General features: G+C 35.5%; 1 protein-coding gene across 1 annotated transcript in view; it reads left to right on the top strand.

Moving 5' to 3' along the window:
• LOC131590975 (synaptonemal complex protein 1-like) overlaps positions 1 to 17,936 on the top strand; it is a 22,736-nt gene extending 4,800 nt beyond the window's left edge. The window contains 27 exon segments of the mRNA XM_058861393.1: positions 338 to 405; positions 573 to 646; positions 2,000 to 2,058; positions 2,462 to 2,531; positions 3,142 to 3,215; positions 3,589 to 3,697; positions 4,137 to 4,231; positions 4,368 to 4,552; positions 5,020 to 5,087; positions 6,180 to 6,247; positions 6,853 to 6,931; positions 6,934 to 6,956; positions 7,535 to 7,638; positions 8,121 to 8,238; positions 8,475 to 8,545; positions 9,223 to 9,304; positions 9,785 to 9,845; positions 10,149 to 10,213; positions 10,890 to 10,952; positions 11,656 to 11,772; positions 12,364 to 12,474; positions 13,140 to 13,232; positions 15,601 to 15,675; positions 15,935 to 15,994; positions 17,180 to 17,326; positions 17,621 to 17,707; positions 17,793 to 17,936. Coding sequence (XP_058717376.1) covers positions 338 to 405; positions 573 to 646; positions 2,000 to 2,058; positions 2,462 to 2,531; positions 3,142 to 3,215; positions 3,589 to 3,697; positions 4,137 to 4,231; positions 4,368 to 4,552; positions 5,020 to 5,087; positions 6,180 to 6,247; positions 6,853 to 6,931; positions 6,934 to 6,956; positions 7,535 to 7,638; positions 8,121 to 8,238; positions 8,475 to 8,545; positions 9,223 to 9,304; positions 9,785 to 9,845; positions 10,149 to 10,213; positions 10,890 to 10,952; positions 11,656 to 11,772; positions 12,364 to 12,474; positions 13,140 to 13,232; positions 15,601 to 15,675; positions 15,935 to 15,994; positions 17,180 to 17,326; positions 17,621 to 17,707; positions 17,793 to 17,936 — 2,370 coding nt within the window.
• Positions 17,937 to 19,114: the final 1,178 nt, after the last annotated feature.

Below are 19,114 nucleotides of genomic sequence, written 5' to 3'. Positions count from 1 at the left end.
ATACAATTAAATATAAAAGAATGTTGCAGTTTGGTGTGTGCCTTGAGAAAATGATTCTTTTGAGCAGGTGTGTGCACCTGTCCTGTGTGTGTTTGTATGAAGAATATACCTCTAAGTGCCTCAGTTGCTGGTAAATTATTGTTCATTAGTTATTATGACTTGCATGCAAAAGATGACTCGGGATGTAATACCAGATAAAACAGACTTCTGTCTACTGTCTACTGTAATTTTTTCTGCCCAAAATTACTTTTTTGTGTGGGATTTGAGAAGTCAAAGTGTATTTCTAATGTATTTTTCAATAACAGTGTCTTTTTGCATTTGTTCTCTATGAAATTAGTTTGAAAATGAAAAACTCCGTTTGAAACTGGAAGATGAGATGTGTGAAAATAAAGATCTCTTGAAAGAGTAAGTAATACAACCAAAAATATATTTTTGTGGTGAAAATAATCAGTTTTCATGTGGTCAGTTTCATAGAGCTGTTAAATGGTGAAGGTCATTTACATTGTTACTCCTTAGGTACATAAAGTACTGTGCACTCCTATGAAAGCATATGCTATTTTTCCCTCCTTTAGAGCCACTGCTTTGAGGCATCTGTGTAATCTGCTCAAGGAAACCTACTCTCACTTCACAGAGAAGACCAGCAAATGTAAATGCTTTTTTAATTTTCATTTATGAGAATCAGTGTACTGTCAGTGTACTGACACTGAGCAAGTGTCAGCTTGCTCTAAATTCACAAACAGAAAAAAGTTCTCGTGCTGTTCAGATGCGTTCTCCAGTTGAGGTCGACTGGATGTGGCTCTTAAAATGAGAAGTGAATTCAAAGTAAATCACAAAATTAGGAGTGAAGCCATAGGTTTAACAGAGTATGGTTTGCAATGCTAAATCCAGAGGGCTTTTGAAGCCAGTGTCATTGTTTGCTGAAAGGTTGCAAGCCTGGGAGCTGTTTGGGTGCCTAAACACTGATACAGGTTTGAGGCAGTGTCAACACCCCTGATTAACCACTGACAGGTACTCCAGAGCCATGCAGGTCTCCTCAAGTCTGGTCAGCCCACTGAAGGTTTTCAATCCCATCCAGACACTGAATATATTAAGATGTATGAAGTGGCACTTCATGCCTGTTTTTAGTCAGTCAAATCTACTCCAAATTCCCAGCATTCATTAAGAAATTTCCAGAGCTGGAATTTCCTGTTTGAAGCCATTCACACATTTGTGGGGAAAAAAGGTCTTAACCCCAAGGTATAATGAGTAAGTAGAATTCATCTTGCAAAACTGAACAAGCCAAGACAGTGGGATAACTTAATGAAGTTTAATTCTTGAGATTTTACAACATGTTCTTGATTGGGAATGACTTTATATGCAATTTGGAATTGTTATTATAGTCATTGAAATTTTACTAACTTGTTCCTGGATACTTAGGAAGTGTCTATTTCTTTTTAATCTTAATTCTAGAAACACTTGTGTATAGATGTACTTTTTTGATAGGTGTGTTCTTACTGTTCTCTCCTTAATTGTTTGCTTAGGGAAAAATAGTATCAATTAGAAAAGTGAAAGGAAAGAAGGAAAATATGGACATGGAGTGTTGTTGCAATTTTATAGTGATAGTTCTGTGGTCATAGGTATCTGCTGATAGGAAGAAATTCAGTGCTAAACCTTACATTACAGTTTATCAAATACTAACAGTTTTGATACATTATTATTCAACAACATTAATACTATAATAATTAATATGGTTACATAAATTGATCCAGAATTACACTTTTCACAGAAAAAAGTATATTGGGAAGGAAATTTAAAAGCTGAGCTTGCTTGATGTTTCAATGAAATACATGTTTTCCCTAGATTCTATAACTTTTGGCACCATATTTTAGAATGACTTATTTATTAAGAAGGGAGCTAATAATTCTTTTTTTAATTCATTATGCTGATTAAGCATAATGACTTGGACAGCTTGCATTCTTTTTCAAAGGAAAAACCTTCCTGTATGTTCTTGCTTTGATAGATGAACAGGAAAAAAATGAAACAAGACAATTGTATGAGGAACTTCATAGCGACATAGAAGTAAGTGACACAGCTTGATAAAAAGGATGTGAGTTATGTGGATATGCTGAGCTGAGTTACATGTTTATGTTGAGATACTATTTGTTTCCAGCATGTGTGCATATCATGTCATGTGTGATGCAGAAAGTCAGGTTTTCAGTCCCTTCTGAATAATAAAAAAATAATTTTTGTATTATATAAAGCACATTCAATGGAGAAAATGCAGCAGCGTGTGGGATGTAGATCCATGGGGTCTGTGTGATCTGTGCTTAGTACTGGGCGACTGCCAGAATGTCTTGTCTTCTTTTTGGACTCTGTTTCGCCTACCTGGTGATTTCTTGGAATGGCTGAGGATGGCAGCAGCCTCTGGAGAACTTCCAGGGTTTTCCAATATTGAACTTCAAATATTAAATTTTGTTTTTAGAGAATGACAGTGGCATTTGAAGAGCTTCATATGCAAGTAGAGAAGGACAGATTGGAAATGAGCATCAAATGTGAGAATTCTGTTTATTGTGTTTATGCTGCTGGCTCAACAGTTTTGTACTTGATAGCTTTTGTCACACATGCAGGGTCAGGGCAGACAGACGTGAAGTGCTTGGATGGTGAGCAGGTCACACTGAGACACCAGGATCCTCTTTTATTCATGCTGCCAGTATTCACTGCCTGGCCCCTTCTGTTACTGTTCCACTGGGCCAAATTTGGAACTTTATTATTCAAACAGTCACTCAAAGTCCAAGTTTTGTCTGTGACATACAGACTAGAGATCAATACCTATTTCATGTAACTAGTTTATTTAAATGATAATGCTGGCTACAGAAACTTTAGCTCTATGCTCTCTATGTATAGGCTACTATGTTCCTGTTTCATTTTCACATGCTCTTTTCTGTTAGTTTCTTGTAACAAATGTAGTAGTGGACTAATTCTGTGGAAAGCTGGCAAAAAAAGATATTTTTATTATGAGATCAAACATTGCCTCAACAATTTCTCTTGGGAAACAAATTGTACCACTGTACAATTACAAGCAATCTTAAACTGCAAGTTATATTGAATTTGGAGTATATTTCAGCTAGAATGTTAACTATGGATATTACTGTATCTCAAAAGTAAAAGAAGAAGCAGAAAAGGTGGACAAGTTTGAAAAGGAATGCAAACTGGAAGTCAGTCAGAAGGAAAAGCAGGTTTGCTCAGTTTTACCATCTAGTATGTGCAGCTTTATTTGTGCCTAAAGGGGTAATGCAAGACCCAATAATTGTTTCTGAGTACTCTTAAAAAAGACAAAAATAATAGCTGAAGCTGCATTTAATTCAGATTCTGCTAAGTTCAGTGATGTTTCAGTACCTTTAATCTACTGGAATTCATGATTTGATTTTGATCTGGAAAATCTTTTTGTTTAGACTAAGAATGTGACTTGATCAATATTTGAGTAAGATCAACAGTCTTATCTAACTTGAATGACAGCAGTATGTCTGCTTATCATACCTGGGCTACAAATGAAAATGAGTATCTGTCCCTTCTCCAGACTTCATTATGATATTTCTTTAATTTTTCTAGATTTCAGCTCTTACCATACAGAGAGATGAAAAAGATGGTGTAATAGAAGACATCAAGGCTCAGCTGAAGGCATCAGAAAATAAGATTGCTGACTTAATAGAAGCAAAATGTAAGAGTTCTGTCTGCTGTGTTTAAATGTAATTGTTATAGAAGCATAGGAAACAGGGTCATGATAGTTTTATTCTGCTGCTGGGTCCTTGAAGGCCTTATTTTTGTTTGGAGCAGAAGCCGCTCATGTGGAATCAGGAATGGCAGGGTAATTTTTAGGCGAGTCAAGCTGTGAGAGCTTTTGAAAATTGCAGGGGGAAAATATGTTGCTTCAGTTTTGCAAATTCATAGTCAGGCAGATGCCACTGAGGAAACTTACTTTTCAGAACTTGATTTTCAATATTTTTAAGCCATTTATATTCAATGTATTTCTAGTATATGATGTCAATACCATTGGTCTTTGTTAAATTCTATAAGTGTATGTACTTTTCCATTTTTAGCAGCATTTTTTAGTAAGTACCCTGTTTTTAGAAGTATAAACATACATCATTTTTGCTTAGTACGTGAAGAAGAAATGTTGAAGGAATCCCAGGTCAGTCAAGAACATTTGAGGGCAGAGCTGGAAGAGGCTAAAATTTCACTGCAAAAAGCAGAGGTACACCTTGCTTATAGTTTTACAGTGTAAATAGACTAGATGAGCATTTGCATAAATAATTATGGATACTTTAGACATGAAACAGCTGTAGCTGTTTGTTGCAAAACATGCTTGGAAATTATATCATGTTTTGAAGGTTACTCAAAAGAACTTGGAAACAGAATGCCAGACTACAGGAAAAACATTAATTCAGGTCACTGGAGAAAAGGAAGCACAGGAGGAAGAATGTAAAAAAATGGAAGCTTTGCTTGCAGCCCTGACAGAGGAGTTTGAGACTTCTACTGCCAATTTGAAAAGCTTACTGCAAAAGGAGCAAAATAGGTAAATTAAAGAGTTTAAATTTGGAGAGTCATCTTAGAGGTTGCAGTCTATGACAAAGAGCAGTTAAAAATGAAGCTGAAATTTGAGGGTTTTTTTGACACAGTGGTCTAAATCAGAGAATTTAATGTTGTTTTTAATGAATTTGAATTTTAATGAATTTTAATGTTGTGATGGTTGATACTGGTCTATAAAAAGTAAATTTTTGGGCCCTCTGACTTTCATAATTCTGTCTTCAAGAAATACAGATTTCTGTATGTATATATTTGTTTACTTTTAATGTCTACTGTTCTGAAGTTGTAAAAGTAAAAATTTGATATGTGTTGCAGGCAGATATATCATCTGCCTGTTGAAAGGTAAATGTTATTAAAGTGCTTGTGGTAAGACTGTCTTATTGTCCTTTAAGTTTCAAATGCAGTGTTTTGTACTATACATTTGGGATTTTTAAATTTCAATTACTGTTTTCTTAGATTAAAGGAATATGAAGACAAGTCAAAGCTGCTTACCTTGGAGCTCCAAAATAAGTCTGCTGAGCTGGGTAAGGCTTGTAGAAAGGCAGAAAATGAGCTAGGCAGTAATAAAAATGTTTTCTGGAAATGGACTGTTTCTAGTACTTGGAGAAATGATTTTACAGTACCTGTACCAGTCAGAAAGTCCTAAATTTCTTTTTACTCATCTGACTCCATTTTCTTTGGTGGTCCTTGGTACTGGAACAGCCAAAGGTCAGTGCTGTGCAGAACCCCAGTAGTAAGACCATCCATGCATGAATTCTCATGGAGGTAATTTTGGTTTCCAGCTAAGACTAGTAGCACTGCAGGTGCCAGGAGTGACTTCTGTGGCTTGTAGCAGAGATAAAACCCTCCCATTAACGTTTCTGTACTTGGCTGGATGTGCAGTGGTGCTGGTAGGGGTTATCTTTAAATACTGCTTTGATATCATGTGGTTTCTAGGGATGTGCTCCCTAGCCCCCAGAGTAAGAGATCTGCCTTCAGGACTGTTTTCCTGCTGTGCTGCACATGGCCCTGGGTTTCATCTGGCAGATGAGAAATGTGCTTGGATGTTTCCATCTACATTGAGGGCATCCATAGAGAAGTGTTCAAAAGTGAACTGCTAATACTTGTTTAGATCGAGGCAAGATGAGACCTGTGAGAATTCCACACCAAACGTGACCTTGGTGTTGAGTACTTGCAAAAAATACCAGTATTGTGAATTCTCACATAGGAAACATTTGGAAGTTAGTAATAACTGGTTTCCTTTTTCAGCATATCCATGTGATACCTTTAGCAGTTCAGATTTTTTTTCTGGAACAATGCAGATGCATCAATACTTGGAGAATACTCTGGTCTTACAGTCCATGGTTTATTTGAAGCCATAAGTGTGGAAAACATAATGGGCTCTGAATTTTATTTCAGATAATTAGTTTCTCCTCAGATACAGATTTGCTAATGTCTTTCTTAATCATTTTTTCAAGTCTACATTTAGATTAAGTCATAAATTAGATTTTCAGCTTCTGAACTTAATCCAAAAAGTTTTCAGAACTGGGTATTGGAAAAGGATTTATGTTTTATACTGCCTGCCAAATATGAAAAATTATTTCTGTTCCATTAATTTTACATTACATGTGCTGTAGAGGAGATGACTAAAGTAAAATGTGACAAAGAAGTGCAACTTGAAGAGCTGTCAGAAACTCTGGTAAATGTTCATTTCATTAATCTTATAGCATTTGCTCTTAATTGAAATTCCTCTTGCTTGGTAAATATCTTAAATGCCATAAATGAACACCATCTAGTCAACTTCAATATTTCTACTAAACTTTCTCACACACAAATTCAGTGTTTTCTTTGAAGAACTTTATTGCCACTGGTTTTTTTTGTCTCCTGTGTTTTGGTTTTTCTTGTCTCACATGTTTTCGTTTTCATTGTCAAGGTTTTTGGTTATTTCCTTCTTCGTTCATGCTCATGCAAATGCCACTCCCTCTGGATATAAAGTTTTCCGATTTTTTGCTTACTTATAGGAAGGTAATTGGCTTTGGCCTCCTTGAACCCTACTGTACTGTGACAAAGGCCCATTTTCTGTCACTGAAGTCTAAGCTATATGAAGTACACTCTTAACAGAGGTTTATTTTCATTATGATTTTCATTGTATATATTTTTTTTCGTTATGATTTTATATTTACAAGTCTAACAAGGAACCGTATCAAGTCAAGTTAGTGTGAAATCAGGTGTACATTTTACCATGTCTGCTTATTGTTATAATCTGTGCATTGAGTGTTCCAAGTTTCACTAATTTTCTAAAATGGGCAGGTTGGAGGACTTTTACTGAAGAAGGATCTTGAGGCTACTGTAGAAAATTTGCAGAGAGAGAAAAATGTGGAGAGAGAAATGAAAATGCTCTTCAAATCAGAGAGGCCTGAAATAGGGCAATAGTAACATGTTTTTATAAATAGTGAAGTAACACATCATAACTTGTATACAAGTACATAAGAAACAGCACACAGAGCAGTGTCCCACCCTGAACTGCTCTGCTCATAACAGGGACAGCAGGAGATCCTCTGTCCTCCTGTAGCCTCTTACACTCTGACAGTAGCTGTACCAAGGATGAAGACACAGCCCTGCTGATTGCCTTTCTGTTCTATCTTCTAGAACTGGAATTCTCTGATTTTTACTTAGATGCATGTAAAAGCTTATGAAGTCTGAAGTAAATGTCTTTATTTAAAATTATGTCCAAGGAATCTAATTTTAGTAGTTTTGCAGACTAGGAATTAAACTCACAGCAGGGGACATGTACAACGCTGGTGTCAGAGTTCACTCTCTCACACCACTTCCATATCCCACCAGAGATATGTGAAGATACAGTCTGGATAATCCATGACATGGATGTTGTTTGGTTCTTCTGAAAGCCTTGTGCTGTTAGCTCATGTCTGATAACCTCCATGAGTTGTAGTTTACACATGTATACTCAAAACTTTTCCTTTTCCTTTTGCAGAAAGAAATCCATGATTTGAAAGTACAGCTGACTAGTACAGCTGAAAAGGAACAAGATTATTTCAACCAGCTTTTGACTCTGAAAACAGATCTTGAACAAGAGGAGTATGACCATTTTGGAAATATAGTATTTAATTTTTTTTTAGTGTTATATAGAAGTTATTTTAATACACAGTGAAATGTACTATTTCAAAAGGAAGTTTTGAACTAATTAGTATGACATTAATTATACACTTATATTTGTAAATTAGATTTTGTCTATTTGTATGTATTCTATGGAATACATGGTTCCATATCTGTTTGACTTAGTTAACAAGAAGAGAAGGTTTCTGAATTCATAGTTAATCCTGCTTTAAACTACATCATTTTCTCTAAGCATTTTATTTATATAAAAGTTGACTCTGGTTTTCTTTCCTTCTTGTGTCACCTTTTTATATCACTGTGACTTTGCTGCAAAGCTTATATTTGTAGATGAAGGCCTGGACTTTTTTCAGCATGGAGTAACACTTGATAATGGGTATATTTAATTTAAAAGGAGATTTCAAAATGCATGTTCTCATTCCTCTTGGCCATTTGTTTTAAATTAGGTTGAAGAATGAACAACTAACAGTGTATCTCAATAAGCTTTCACTAGAGAAAGAACAAATAGCACAAGAGAAAAATGGTGTGGCTGCAGAACTCAAGAGGCTGCAAGAAAAACAAGAGGCAAGTTGTAAACTTCCAGCTTTTTTTAAAGGACAGTACTCAATTGTACAAATCAGATGATAAGCTGCAACATGACATGGTTCTGTAGAGTACCTGGACTGTTTTTTGTGTTTGAATTGGAAAGGAAGTGTATTTACATTTGTGAATAAGGCAGGTCAGTGTGCTTTGGATGTGTCTGAATTTTTTAAGAAGTCACTTTGAATTTTCTTTCTTTGCTGACACGGGTCTTTGTATAGGATAGTAAGAAAAAAGAAGAAAATACAAAGCAGTTAGTTGAAAACCTAGAAGAGGCAAATGGCCAGCTAAGGCAAGTAAAACCAAATATTAATATCTGATGTTGTTAAAGGAAGTAGACTGAAATAGTTGTGTTCATATGCTGCTTTCTGGGACTTTTTTGATTAATGTTTTTCTAGATTATATAGCTAAACAGAAACTATTCAGTGTTGCTGTTGGCCAGGTAGAAATTTTCTCAGATTATAAGTACCTGTTGCTGCAGCAACAACGTTTGCCATAGTTTTTATTACATGAAAGAGCTGTTCTGTTTTGTGTTAGACATCTTAGGTGGGAAGGAAATAAAAATGGAAGTTCAAGGTTATAGATTAAATGTGACAAGGCAAAACTGGATACGTGTTACTCTCTGCAGAAGTCTCTGTACCATCTGTTCAATAGACAGGCAACCTCCCATGTTTCACAGCTGCATTAAAATATTCCAGGTTAGGATGTATTTTCCTTAGGTTAGGTGGAACATCTTTTCCTACTGAAAAAATGTATAGACTGTTCACATTTTGACTTACTAGCCATGTCGCTTCATTTCACTGAGCAGCTTATGAAGTTCCATCAACGTTAGCAGCTCTTTTTAGAAAATAAAATACAGCATTATTATTAATTATTATGTACTATTACAAGTACACTATACTATTATACTAAAGAGAAGTTAAAGGTAATACGTAAATATTTACCAATGCTTGTTAATTTGGCCCTTAGAAGTGAACTGGAGTCTTTGAAGGAGAAAATGGCAAAGACAGATGAAGAGATTAAAAGTAAACTGGATGAAAGAGAAGAAAACGTACGTCACGTCATGTGTCATGAAAATATGTTACATAACCTGTAGGACATAATCTAAATGTAAAATGTGTGTTGGGATTTTTTTCTGCAAAGCTCTGCCTGGTGGATGTGATCTCTGCCAGAGGCTTTCTTCTTTCACAGCTGCTGCCAGTTGTGACATTGTGTGTCCACATGCTGAGCCCTATTATTTTAAAAGCCAAGAAAAATCACTGGGATGTTTACTCTCTGCTTGGAAGTTTGATATTTAAGATTTGCTTGATTTCAGGCAAACAGAGAATCTGCTTTTCTGTTTTTTCATATATCCACTGAGTGATGGATGGGCTCTGGATTAGCTTTTTATATGTAATGTGAGTTTTAGCTTAAATAGATTCAAATATTTTCACTTTCTTTCTATAGTTTCAAAGCAACCTGAGGTTTTTAGCATTAGAATGGATTTCAAAATTTCATTGTAAAAGTCAAAGATTTACAGTTTTTATTTCAGGTTCAGGGTATTGAAAATGGAATTTCAATAAAAGAAAAGCAGTTGCAGATTCTAGAAAATAATTGGGAAAATTCACTTTTCCATGGATTGTAGGGAACTTCATACAAGTATATTTTTAAAATTGTGAAGAGACTGGGTTTTTTTCCTTCTTTCTTAACCCTATAAACACTGGGTCACTGCTATTAATTAACATCTTGTAGTACTTCATGGCTAAAACTCTGATCATTCTAACATGTCAGCTTGTGTTTCAATCCTGTTGGAATAAACCAGACTGGTGCAAGTGGATGTTTGAGAATGCTGACAGGAATTGCTAACATGGAGTCATTTTTAGAACTTACTAATTAATATTTGAAATATCTCTTTCAGATGAATAGTTTAAAGAAACAGGTGGAAAATAAAACCAAGCACATTGAAGAGTTGCAGCAGGAGGTGTGTAGAGATCTTAAAAGTCACAAATACATAAACACATGGTATTTTGGGGTGACTTTTCAGCAGTTTTTGTCTGCTGTGGTATCTTTAGATACACCTATGTAATTTAAACATTTTCCTTTCTTTTCCTAACTCTGAGCAAATTAAGGCGTCATCTTTGGAATCACTTGATTTGTTAAATTAGCTTTAATTTAAAAAGAACAATTACAAAAATAATACCTTGAATAAACTTGTACTTTTTTCATTTACTACATAGTATTATTTATTTACTGGTCATCAGGACTATCTCAGTTACCACTAGTAGAAAAGAATTCTGCACTAGCACAAATTGTAGTAACTTCACTGTAAAAATAATTTGTATATTTTGTCATGACATCTTGACACTTTCTGTCAGCAGCACCTTAGTTTTAATTCCCATTTTGCACCTCATTTGTTTTTCCCTGTTGTTGCTCAGAAGGAGCTCTTTCTTAAGGTCATGAAGAAACAGTATTATCACAGTAATTAGCTGAGCATTCTTTTGTTTGGAGAATTGTTCTGGAACCTGAACTGCACAATGGAAAGTTATTTTCTTGATGAAAGCTGGAATTTTGAAGATTCTGACATTCCTGACGCAGTTAAACCATTACATAATTCTATTAACTTATTAAAGTACAGTGCTTGGTTTTTATTTCAACAGAATAAGCTGCTAAAAAAGAAAATTACTGCAGAAAGCAAGAAAAACAGTATTTATGAAGGGAAGGTAGGTTTAAATAACATCACGTAGAAGATGAGGTGAGTGTTTTTAAGTCCCAGTGTAACTAATAATAATACTTGTTAAATACATTCTGAACTGATTTATAGATCTGGGATACAGATTTTGTGGGAATGAGATCATAGTTTTTAGAAGATGCTTCCATTTTTAATCGTTGGGCACTGATTAGTGGACCTTTAAAAGAGATGGACTTCACATCACAATTAATTATGTTTTTAATCAGTTCCTTTCATTTTTTTTTCTTTTGTTGATAGCAGACTGAACAGGGTTCAGTAACCCCATTGTGACAGAAAAGCATTTAAAAGATATATATATATTACTCACTTTAGGCTGTTCTTTAAATGTGTTCTGCAGTCACAATCCCTCCCATGGGAATATCGTGTCCAGCTTTGGCTACTGCACTCAAAGAAAGAAGTGGACTTTTGTGAGGATATCCATATGAGAAACTTAAAAGGAAAAACTGTAATCTGCAAAATGCTGTTGCCATGGTTCCTTTGAGTATTTTCTAACTGACTTCAGGCCAAAGTTCAATTCTTTATTAAAAAAACCTGAACTTTTAAATAGGAAACACTTTAATCGTATACCTGAAAAGTAACAGTGTGTTTCTGCTCAAAAATAAGAGGTAAAAAAAAAAAAAAATAACATATTAATTCCTAAACAAATAACAGCAACAATTCTGCATTCTCAAAAGGTGAATAAATTGCAGTTAGAGATGGAAAATATGAACAAAGAACATAAGGAAGCAGTTGACATCTATCAAAAAGACATAGAAACAAGAAAAATTAATGAAAATAAACTTCATGAAGAGGTGAGAGGTGTTAATTTTTTCTGCAATTTATTTTTTTTTTAATTTAAAATGTTTTTATGAAGCTTTATTGGCCAGAGTCCTTGATCTCACATTTCAGTCTTATCAACATAAATGGAACTTTTTTTGTATGCCCATGAACAAAGTTTTAGTAAATTAGGTGCTTAAGTTAAAGTATTTGAATATATCTTTGAAAATAAAAACCCAGTTAAAAATTACTTCTTTCAAGATACAGTTCGAAGAAATTCTACCCTTGGTATAAAGTCAGCATAGCTAAATTAGATTATAACTTCTCCCATATTAGTATTTTTTTTCCCCACACATTTTTTGATGGTAATTCTAGGAAATGTTAGGGCAGAGAACTTGAAATTGCCTTTTGGTTAGAAGTGAACTTGCCTGCCATGGATGTACCTTTGATCTTGCCCATTTTAACAATCTGCATAAAAGATGTCAGATTTGAAAAAGATCTTAAAAGCAAATGAAGTCCAAGTGGGATTACATACTTGGCACCCACAGGGGGAAGATAAATTAAACTAAGATTTAAAAAAAATATATTGTTACATTTATGAATGAAGTGCAATTTATTACTAACAGGTAGAAAAGTTGAGGTTGCTTTATGATGAAGCAACAATGATACAAAGAGAAACTGATATCAGATGTCAGCGTAAGATAACTGAAATGGTGGCACTTATGGAAAAGCACAAGGTGAGAGATTTTACTGATTGCTGTGATTTGTAATTTGTGATACCATGTTAATAACCTTTCAAAATCAGATAAAGGCCTGAATCTGGGAGAAGGAAGCTGAACACATACTTGAGTTTTCATCATCAAAAATCAAATGAATTTGAAGATTTTGAAAACATGCCTATGGGCAGATAAACTCCATTTATCTAAACTTCTTGGATTTTTTTTTTTGTTTTGTTTTTTTTTTTTTTTTTAATTCAGGCCTCCTTTGATACCATCTGAATGCAGTATTTTTCAGTATCAGTTTGGCCTCTTATTCTGAGGCGATTACTTAGTGACTGTCAGCAGTTTAGCTTGACATATTTTAGGTTACCTTTCTATTACCCTCTTTTACCATATCTTTAGCAGATGTCATTAATAAAAATAGCACAGCTGGCTCATAGGTGCTGAACACATATTGCTGCACAGAAATACAGCACTCTCTGCCAGTCCACAAAATAATACTGTATCGAGCATTTTCTGTTTTACAGTCTCTGCAGAAGGATCAGTGTTTGCTCATGGTGCTTTCTGAATCTTCTGAAGAGCCTGGTTTGAAAGAATGATTGATGTTTTAAGAGTGGATAGATCTATAATTGTAAAATTTAGTCACGTTTTGAGTTTGTTGTTGGTTTGATTTTTTAACACAGAACGAATATGATAAAGTGATTGAAGAAAAAGATGAAGAGTTAAAAGTATATAAAATTAAACAGCAAAAGCAGTTATCATCAGAAAGAGCACTGGTAAGGAGTACTTTCCAATGTTAAATAATTCAGTGAAGGGGCTGATGTCCTTGTCTCGTGGTTTTACACTGGCTAAGAGCCAGGCATGCATGAAAAAAACATTCACTCATTTTTCTGTGCTATAGTTGAGCAGAGGAGGGGAAAGAAAAATTGAAGGGCTTATGAGCTAAGGATTAGGAGAAAAACACTTTAATGGTAAAGCAGGTTCAAACTTAAAAAGTATCAAGACAATATATTATTAATAGTATTAAAAGTGGGTAACAGAATTAAAATAAACCTGTTGCCCTGAAAACTAAGCCTTCTGATCTTGTTTTCATAGTTTTAGTTACTTTCCCAGGAAAGTAACTGTAAACATAAATATTTACACATTCCTTCGAAGAAACATCTTTGATGGATGTTTCACATGACCAGTGTGATTGGGAAGGTGATAATTTAGTTACCCAATCCCTGGTCATTGTCAAGAATCTATAAATACTGGAGTCAGAAAATAAAGTTACTTCTTTTCCTGTCATACCATTGAGCTGAGTCCGTGTGAATCATTCCGTGTCCTTTAGTGACATAAACCTTTAGAACACTTTTTTTTCCTAATCCCTCCTTCTTGCCCACTGACAGTACAGAGAGACAAAACATGTGATTTTTAATCAGTTTGTCATTTCTAAAAATATTTTTTCAGTTTGTTTAGGGAGTTTCTTTTTCTTGCTGTGCTGTGGGATCTTTCCCACCAGAGACAGTTCTCTGTGAACCTTTCCAGTGTGATTTTAATTTTGACAAATAGCCATCCCACCCGACCTGCTGCCACGTGAGTCCCTCCCAAAGGCAAAGAGTCTTCACACAACTGTTTTGCAAGGGTCATTGGTTTAGGGGGTGTAGTCTTTTCAGGAGGAGCTGTTCTAGTTTGGAAGCATGGATTCTCCAGCTTCTCTCTTTGTTTGAATTTCCCACTAGATTACAGCTTTTTAGCATCCACTTCCTCCAGCATGAGCAACTTTTCTCACGGGCTGTGATGGATCTCTGCATTCCCCCATGCGCTTCATAAATTACAGAGAAACAGTTTGTTGTAGTATAGTCCTCACTACAGCTTGCAGAAAAATCTCAGCTCTGATGTTTGGAGCACTTCTTTTCCTTCCTTCCCCTCACTGACTTTAGTGTTGTCACCATGTTGTTCTTTTCACATGTCTTCACTTTTTCCTTCTCTCTGATTTGGAGAAAATTGTTTGGAGGTTCGTTTGTTCTCCAGTTCTATCAATTGGAAAGTTCTTGCAGGGTTTTGCAGTGTTGAAAAGTTGATCTCACCTGGGCTCTGTATTGGGGGCGTTGCTCGTCATGCCCCCGCTGTCAGCCACGTGGTGCCCACCACGGCCACTGGGGCACCATCTCATGTTCAGCGCCTCTCTTCATGCAAGGCACCGAGAAGGAGAAGCTGCTTCCACAGCTTCTGTCCTTCTGCAGGCAGCACGGCTGGCTAAAAGCGGCTGAGCGGGCAAAGTACACGAGGAGCTGTGCCGAGATGGTGGCAGCCACACGGCCCCAGGCACGTGGTTCTGGCCATGGGGCCTCGGCTGCGTGGCCCTGGTGGCCACTCGTGGTGCCAAGAGGGCCTCGGCTGCGGCGCCTCTCCACCCCTCAGAAGAAGAAGAAAAAGTGTGAGCCGTTTTTTTCTTCCCTTAATATATCACAGAGGCAGTACCGACTTTTTTAATCAGGCCAGCAACATGTCCGTGATCAGAGCCTTCAGAAGTTGGCTCTGCTGGACACAGTAGAAGCTTTGAACAGGTTTCTCTCTCAGAAGCCACTTCTGTGGCTTCCTCCACCCCCACTGAGAGCCAAGCTGTGTTAAACCAACACCCCTTGAAGAGTAATATAATTATAAATGCCGTATTTTACTTCTTCCTATTGAGTACTTGGGGAAGGGTTAACTGTCTGCTTTAGTGGGATTGATTCAGCCCACTAATTTATTTGTTTTTATTTTTTTACAGATCTTATTCTGGGCACTAAAAACTCCAAAAGTTTCTAAAAATAAATTGGAGTAGCAGTTTGTGTGTGCTCTTCCAGATTGTGTGTCATTTTCTGGCTTCACAGTTTGAATATGAAACTTTTGTTTTAAATAGTTAGATTCTGGTCTCTCACCACTCTTCTCCCAAGTGTTTAAGGTTTTACCTTGAACACTTCTGATCAATTACCTTTTCTTATGGTACTTCAGGGTTTTTTAAACAAGCTAAAGCAAAGGTTCAAGTGTAGAGTTGAAAAACAAATAGAATTATCTTGTGTATGTAATGAGTATCCTTATTAAATACTGTTTCATTTTGGACTGTTTTCTTTTTTCTGGGTTGTGCATAGTTAACCATATCATTTATTTAATTGTTTTTAGGAAAATGAGCTGTCATGTTTGAAAAGTGAACTGTCATCCCTTAAGGAACAACTGAAAGCAGAAATTGAAGAGAAGGTGGAGTTTTTTACTAACTGAGCAGTGTGGGTGAGAGGTGTGGCTTGGCCTTGTGCTCTGGGAGAAGTTGTATAAGAAATGAAACTGAATAGAAAAAACATGATTTTGAATGCTGCAGTTGTACTAAATCTGGTCATTTATTTGTGTAAACTTTGTAACAATCGATGATTGTAGACTGCGTTCTGTAATTACACCATGAAGATTCATAACAATTGAATTGAAATAAATATTTACTGCCTATCACGTAATTCTTTTTTAGGAGAATCTTGTAAAAGAGCACTCTCAAAAGATGATTTCTGAAAGTGAAAAGAAACACAAGGTAACTTTAACTTTTTAATTGGATTTAGAATTTGGTAGTGTGTATATGTGTAGAATCAACTGAAGTGCCATGATAATTTATTTGCATTCAACAAAAGACATTGGAATGCTTTTAACTTAAAACTTTTTAAACTTATGTTCCTGGGACTCCTAAACCTTGTTTAGGTCCAGACAGTGAATCTATTAATGTAAAAAATAGAAAGTCTCCAAATTATATTCCTATGGAAGTCAACATGGTGGTAAAGAAAAAATTGTCTCCTGTGGTACCTGAAGGAAGCCCCTTGGGCAGTTCAACATTGAAGTTTTGTAACTCCTAACAGTGATTTTTTCTTGTTGCATTTTGCTGCCTGTATTTCTTAATTCTCTACAGATACTTATTTATTTTCTTCCTGGGATAAGCAGGGATTTTAAAGGGTGATACCATTCCATGGAGATATTAGACAGCAGTTTGTGGAAGGGTTCCCAATATGTCATTTTTCTTGCTCAGTTGTTGCTTTATGTCTCTGGAATTGTTTTACTTAGTGTTCAAAAGTATCCATTTGAAAAAGCATTTTTTTCTCTATGGAAGAGAAAAAAAACTTATGTAGCTGTAAAAATTGTCAAAGTATCAAAGTATTTCTGACTGCAAAACTTACTCTTCTTCCTTGTCAAGAGTTTGCTTGTGGTTTTCATATTGGAACAATAAAATCCACTCCCATTTTGATGTTATCTTTGAAAAAAAGGGACTGCACTGGACCATTGCAATGCTTCTCAGATTAATTTCTAGTGAAAAGACTATTTTAAATAACACCAATGTTGATATTGCCATCAATCTTTCCCTGAAAGCCTCTTCCTGCAGTTTTGTTCATTTCCATTTTCTTAGATGTTTGATATAGTCCATATGCAGTGGCTACAGTTCAGAATAATCTGAATTTCTACAGAGAAGCATGAAGAACTTAGTATGCCATGAAACTCAGTTCTTCCACAGCCTCCTGTTCATTCTCCTCATTTGGCAACCAGAAAAGGATATTTCCACCCCATCCCACTTTGTTTGGGTCTTTGCTTCATGTTTGGATGGAAAGATAATAGTTCCACCACATCTCCCAGGTGTCTTCTTGGACACTCAGACTGTAAACTGGGTCATGAGTTTAGGTTTATACTTACCCCATAAAATATAATCTAAAAATATAAAAAATTTCTTTTCCAGACATATATTGTAAAGACTCCTCCAGTAGATAAACTGCAAAGTGGAAGAAGCACAAACCTACCTTCAGAGGAGAGCACAAGGAAAAAGCAAAAAGTGCTTCTCCAGTTGGATAGTCAATCAGACAGCTCTGAGTACACGGACCTCCTGGTAAGAGTCAGAGAACAAATAATGTACTGAGCAGTTCTTTGTGCTCACTGCTGTGTCTAAGAATGAAAATAAAGAGTTTAGGCTTCCACATTCAAGCCAATATTTATGTATATTTTTTACTTAATTGGTTCTTTCTGGAATTGTAGTTGTATGTGCATAATTTACATTCTTTTCATGGAACTGTTATGCCTCATAATGACATCTTAACTTTTTTTTTTATAGTTTAATATCCATAGGGGAAAAGAAAAAGTATTTTTTAATATAGTGTGACTAAGTAACTTTTTAATTTATTAGACCATAGTCTCAGAAGAAGAAATGTTTGAAAAATTGTACAAAGATTATCCACAAGCTTCACAATTACATTCCACCGCACCAAAAAAGGTATGTTAGCCTTTCATATGATTAAACCAAACAGTTAATCTGATTGTCTACACAAGCTAATGGATGGCTTTATATTCCTTCCTAGACACCAACTTCATCCAATGTGAAATCTCCAGGATCTTCACTGAGATTCAAAACAATGAGGAGAACGCGCCAGGCGGACTGGACTGCGGTTTCCAAAATGGACAGGAAAAGAAAAATTAAAGAAGCTGCAAAGTTCTTTACTTAAAATGCAGAAATCCCCAGTGCCTGGGCATTGCTAATGGGTGCCACAATAGGGGTGTTATTCTCTCAGAGTCAGTACTTTGTTGCATTTTTCTGTCATACCCAGTGCATTGAATTCTATGTTCATTTCCTTTACACATATAAACTTTATAGATCTATAAATACATCCCCCTGCAGAGTATTTTCCACCTTTCCTCCCTTCTGCTGGAAAATGTTGGGACACAAATTAGCCAATTTTTAATTTTGAAAGGAATATAACTATATAGAAAGTAGTTTCAAAGCTGTTTCTGGCATTAGAAATTCCGGTTTTAAAGAACTTCTGTTCTTTTAAATTTACTCTGTTTTTGTTAACACATAATATTTAGTGAAAGAAATGTAGCTTTTAAATGTATGCACTTTTACCTGAAATCCTCTTGCTTTTTCCTGCCTTTTAATGGCTGTTAGACCTGTCTGTTTAGACTGTTCTAGATTGTATGTTAAAACGGTTTTGAAACTTCTAAAACTGAAGTTTTAATATAATTACTTGTATTTTAAAAGATTTCAGCTACATAAGAAATAAAATACGCACATTATACAATTGTGAAAACAATGTTAAGATGCCATTAAATTGTTTATCTGAAATACAAAGTGTGGGACTAAATGTTGTTGCTTTAAATATTTGAACACAGACAGAAATTACCAGCCAGCCTTCCTAGGGACAGCAGCTTCTGCCACAAAAGTGTAAGGATAGATTAGAACATCTATTTCTGTATTAATCCTTGATTAATCTCGATTTCAACAATGACAAAATCTACTTCAGAGCTTAGAGATAACAAGAAAACTATGTTTTGAAAGATAATGAAAAATTAAAAATTCCAGATTCATCTGAAGTGGGAAGCAAAACATACCTGCTGCATTCTTTTTGTGTAGTCTTATGGACAGGCCAGTAGCTTGGGTTCTTTATGTTGAGCTGTTGAGCAGTGATGTAAATAAGATTTGTTATTGTATGTAACTAACAAATATTGTGCAAAGATCTGGAAGAATATACTGTGCTTTCCCTATGAGCACTTGAAAGTGAGAAATGGAAGTCTGTACTGCTCACTTCTAGGCTCAGTGACTAATCAATTAGAGCCTTGGTATTTTCTAGGGACATGAATCCATGGTATATCACATAATTCTCCTGAGACCATGAGTGTGTCCTGT

The sequence above is a fragment of the Poecile atricapillus genome, chromosome 36 (assembly GCF_030490865.1).
Source record: "Poecile atricapillus isolate bPoeAtr1 chromosome 36, bPoeAtr1.hap1, whole genome shotgun sequence".
In the NCBI taxonomy this organism is placed as follows: domain Eukaryota; kingdom Metazoa; phylum Chordata; class Aves; order Passeriformes; family Paridae; genus Poecile; species Poecile atricapillus.
Note: the sequence above shows the minus strand (reverse complement) of the source record. Positions and strands in the feature narration are given on the sequence as shown.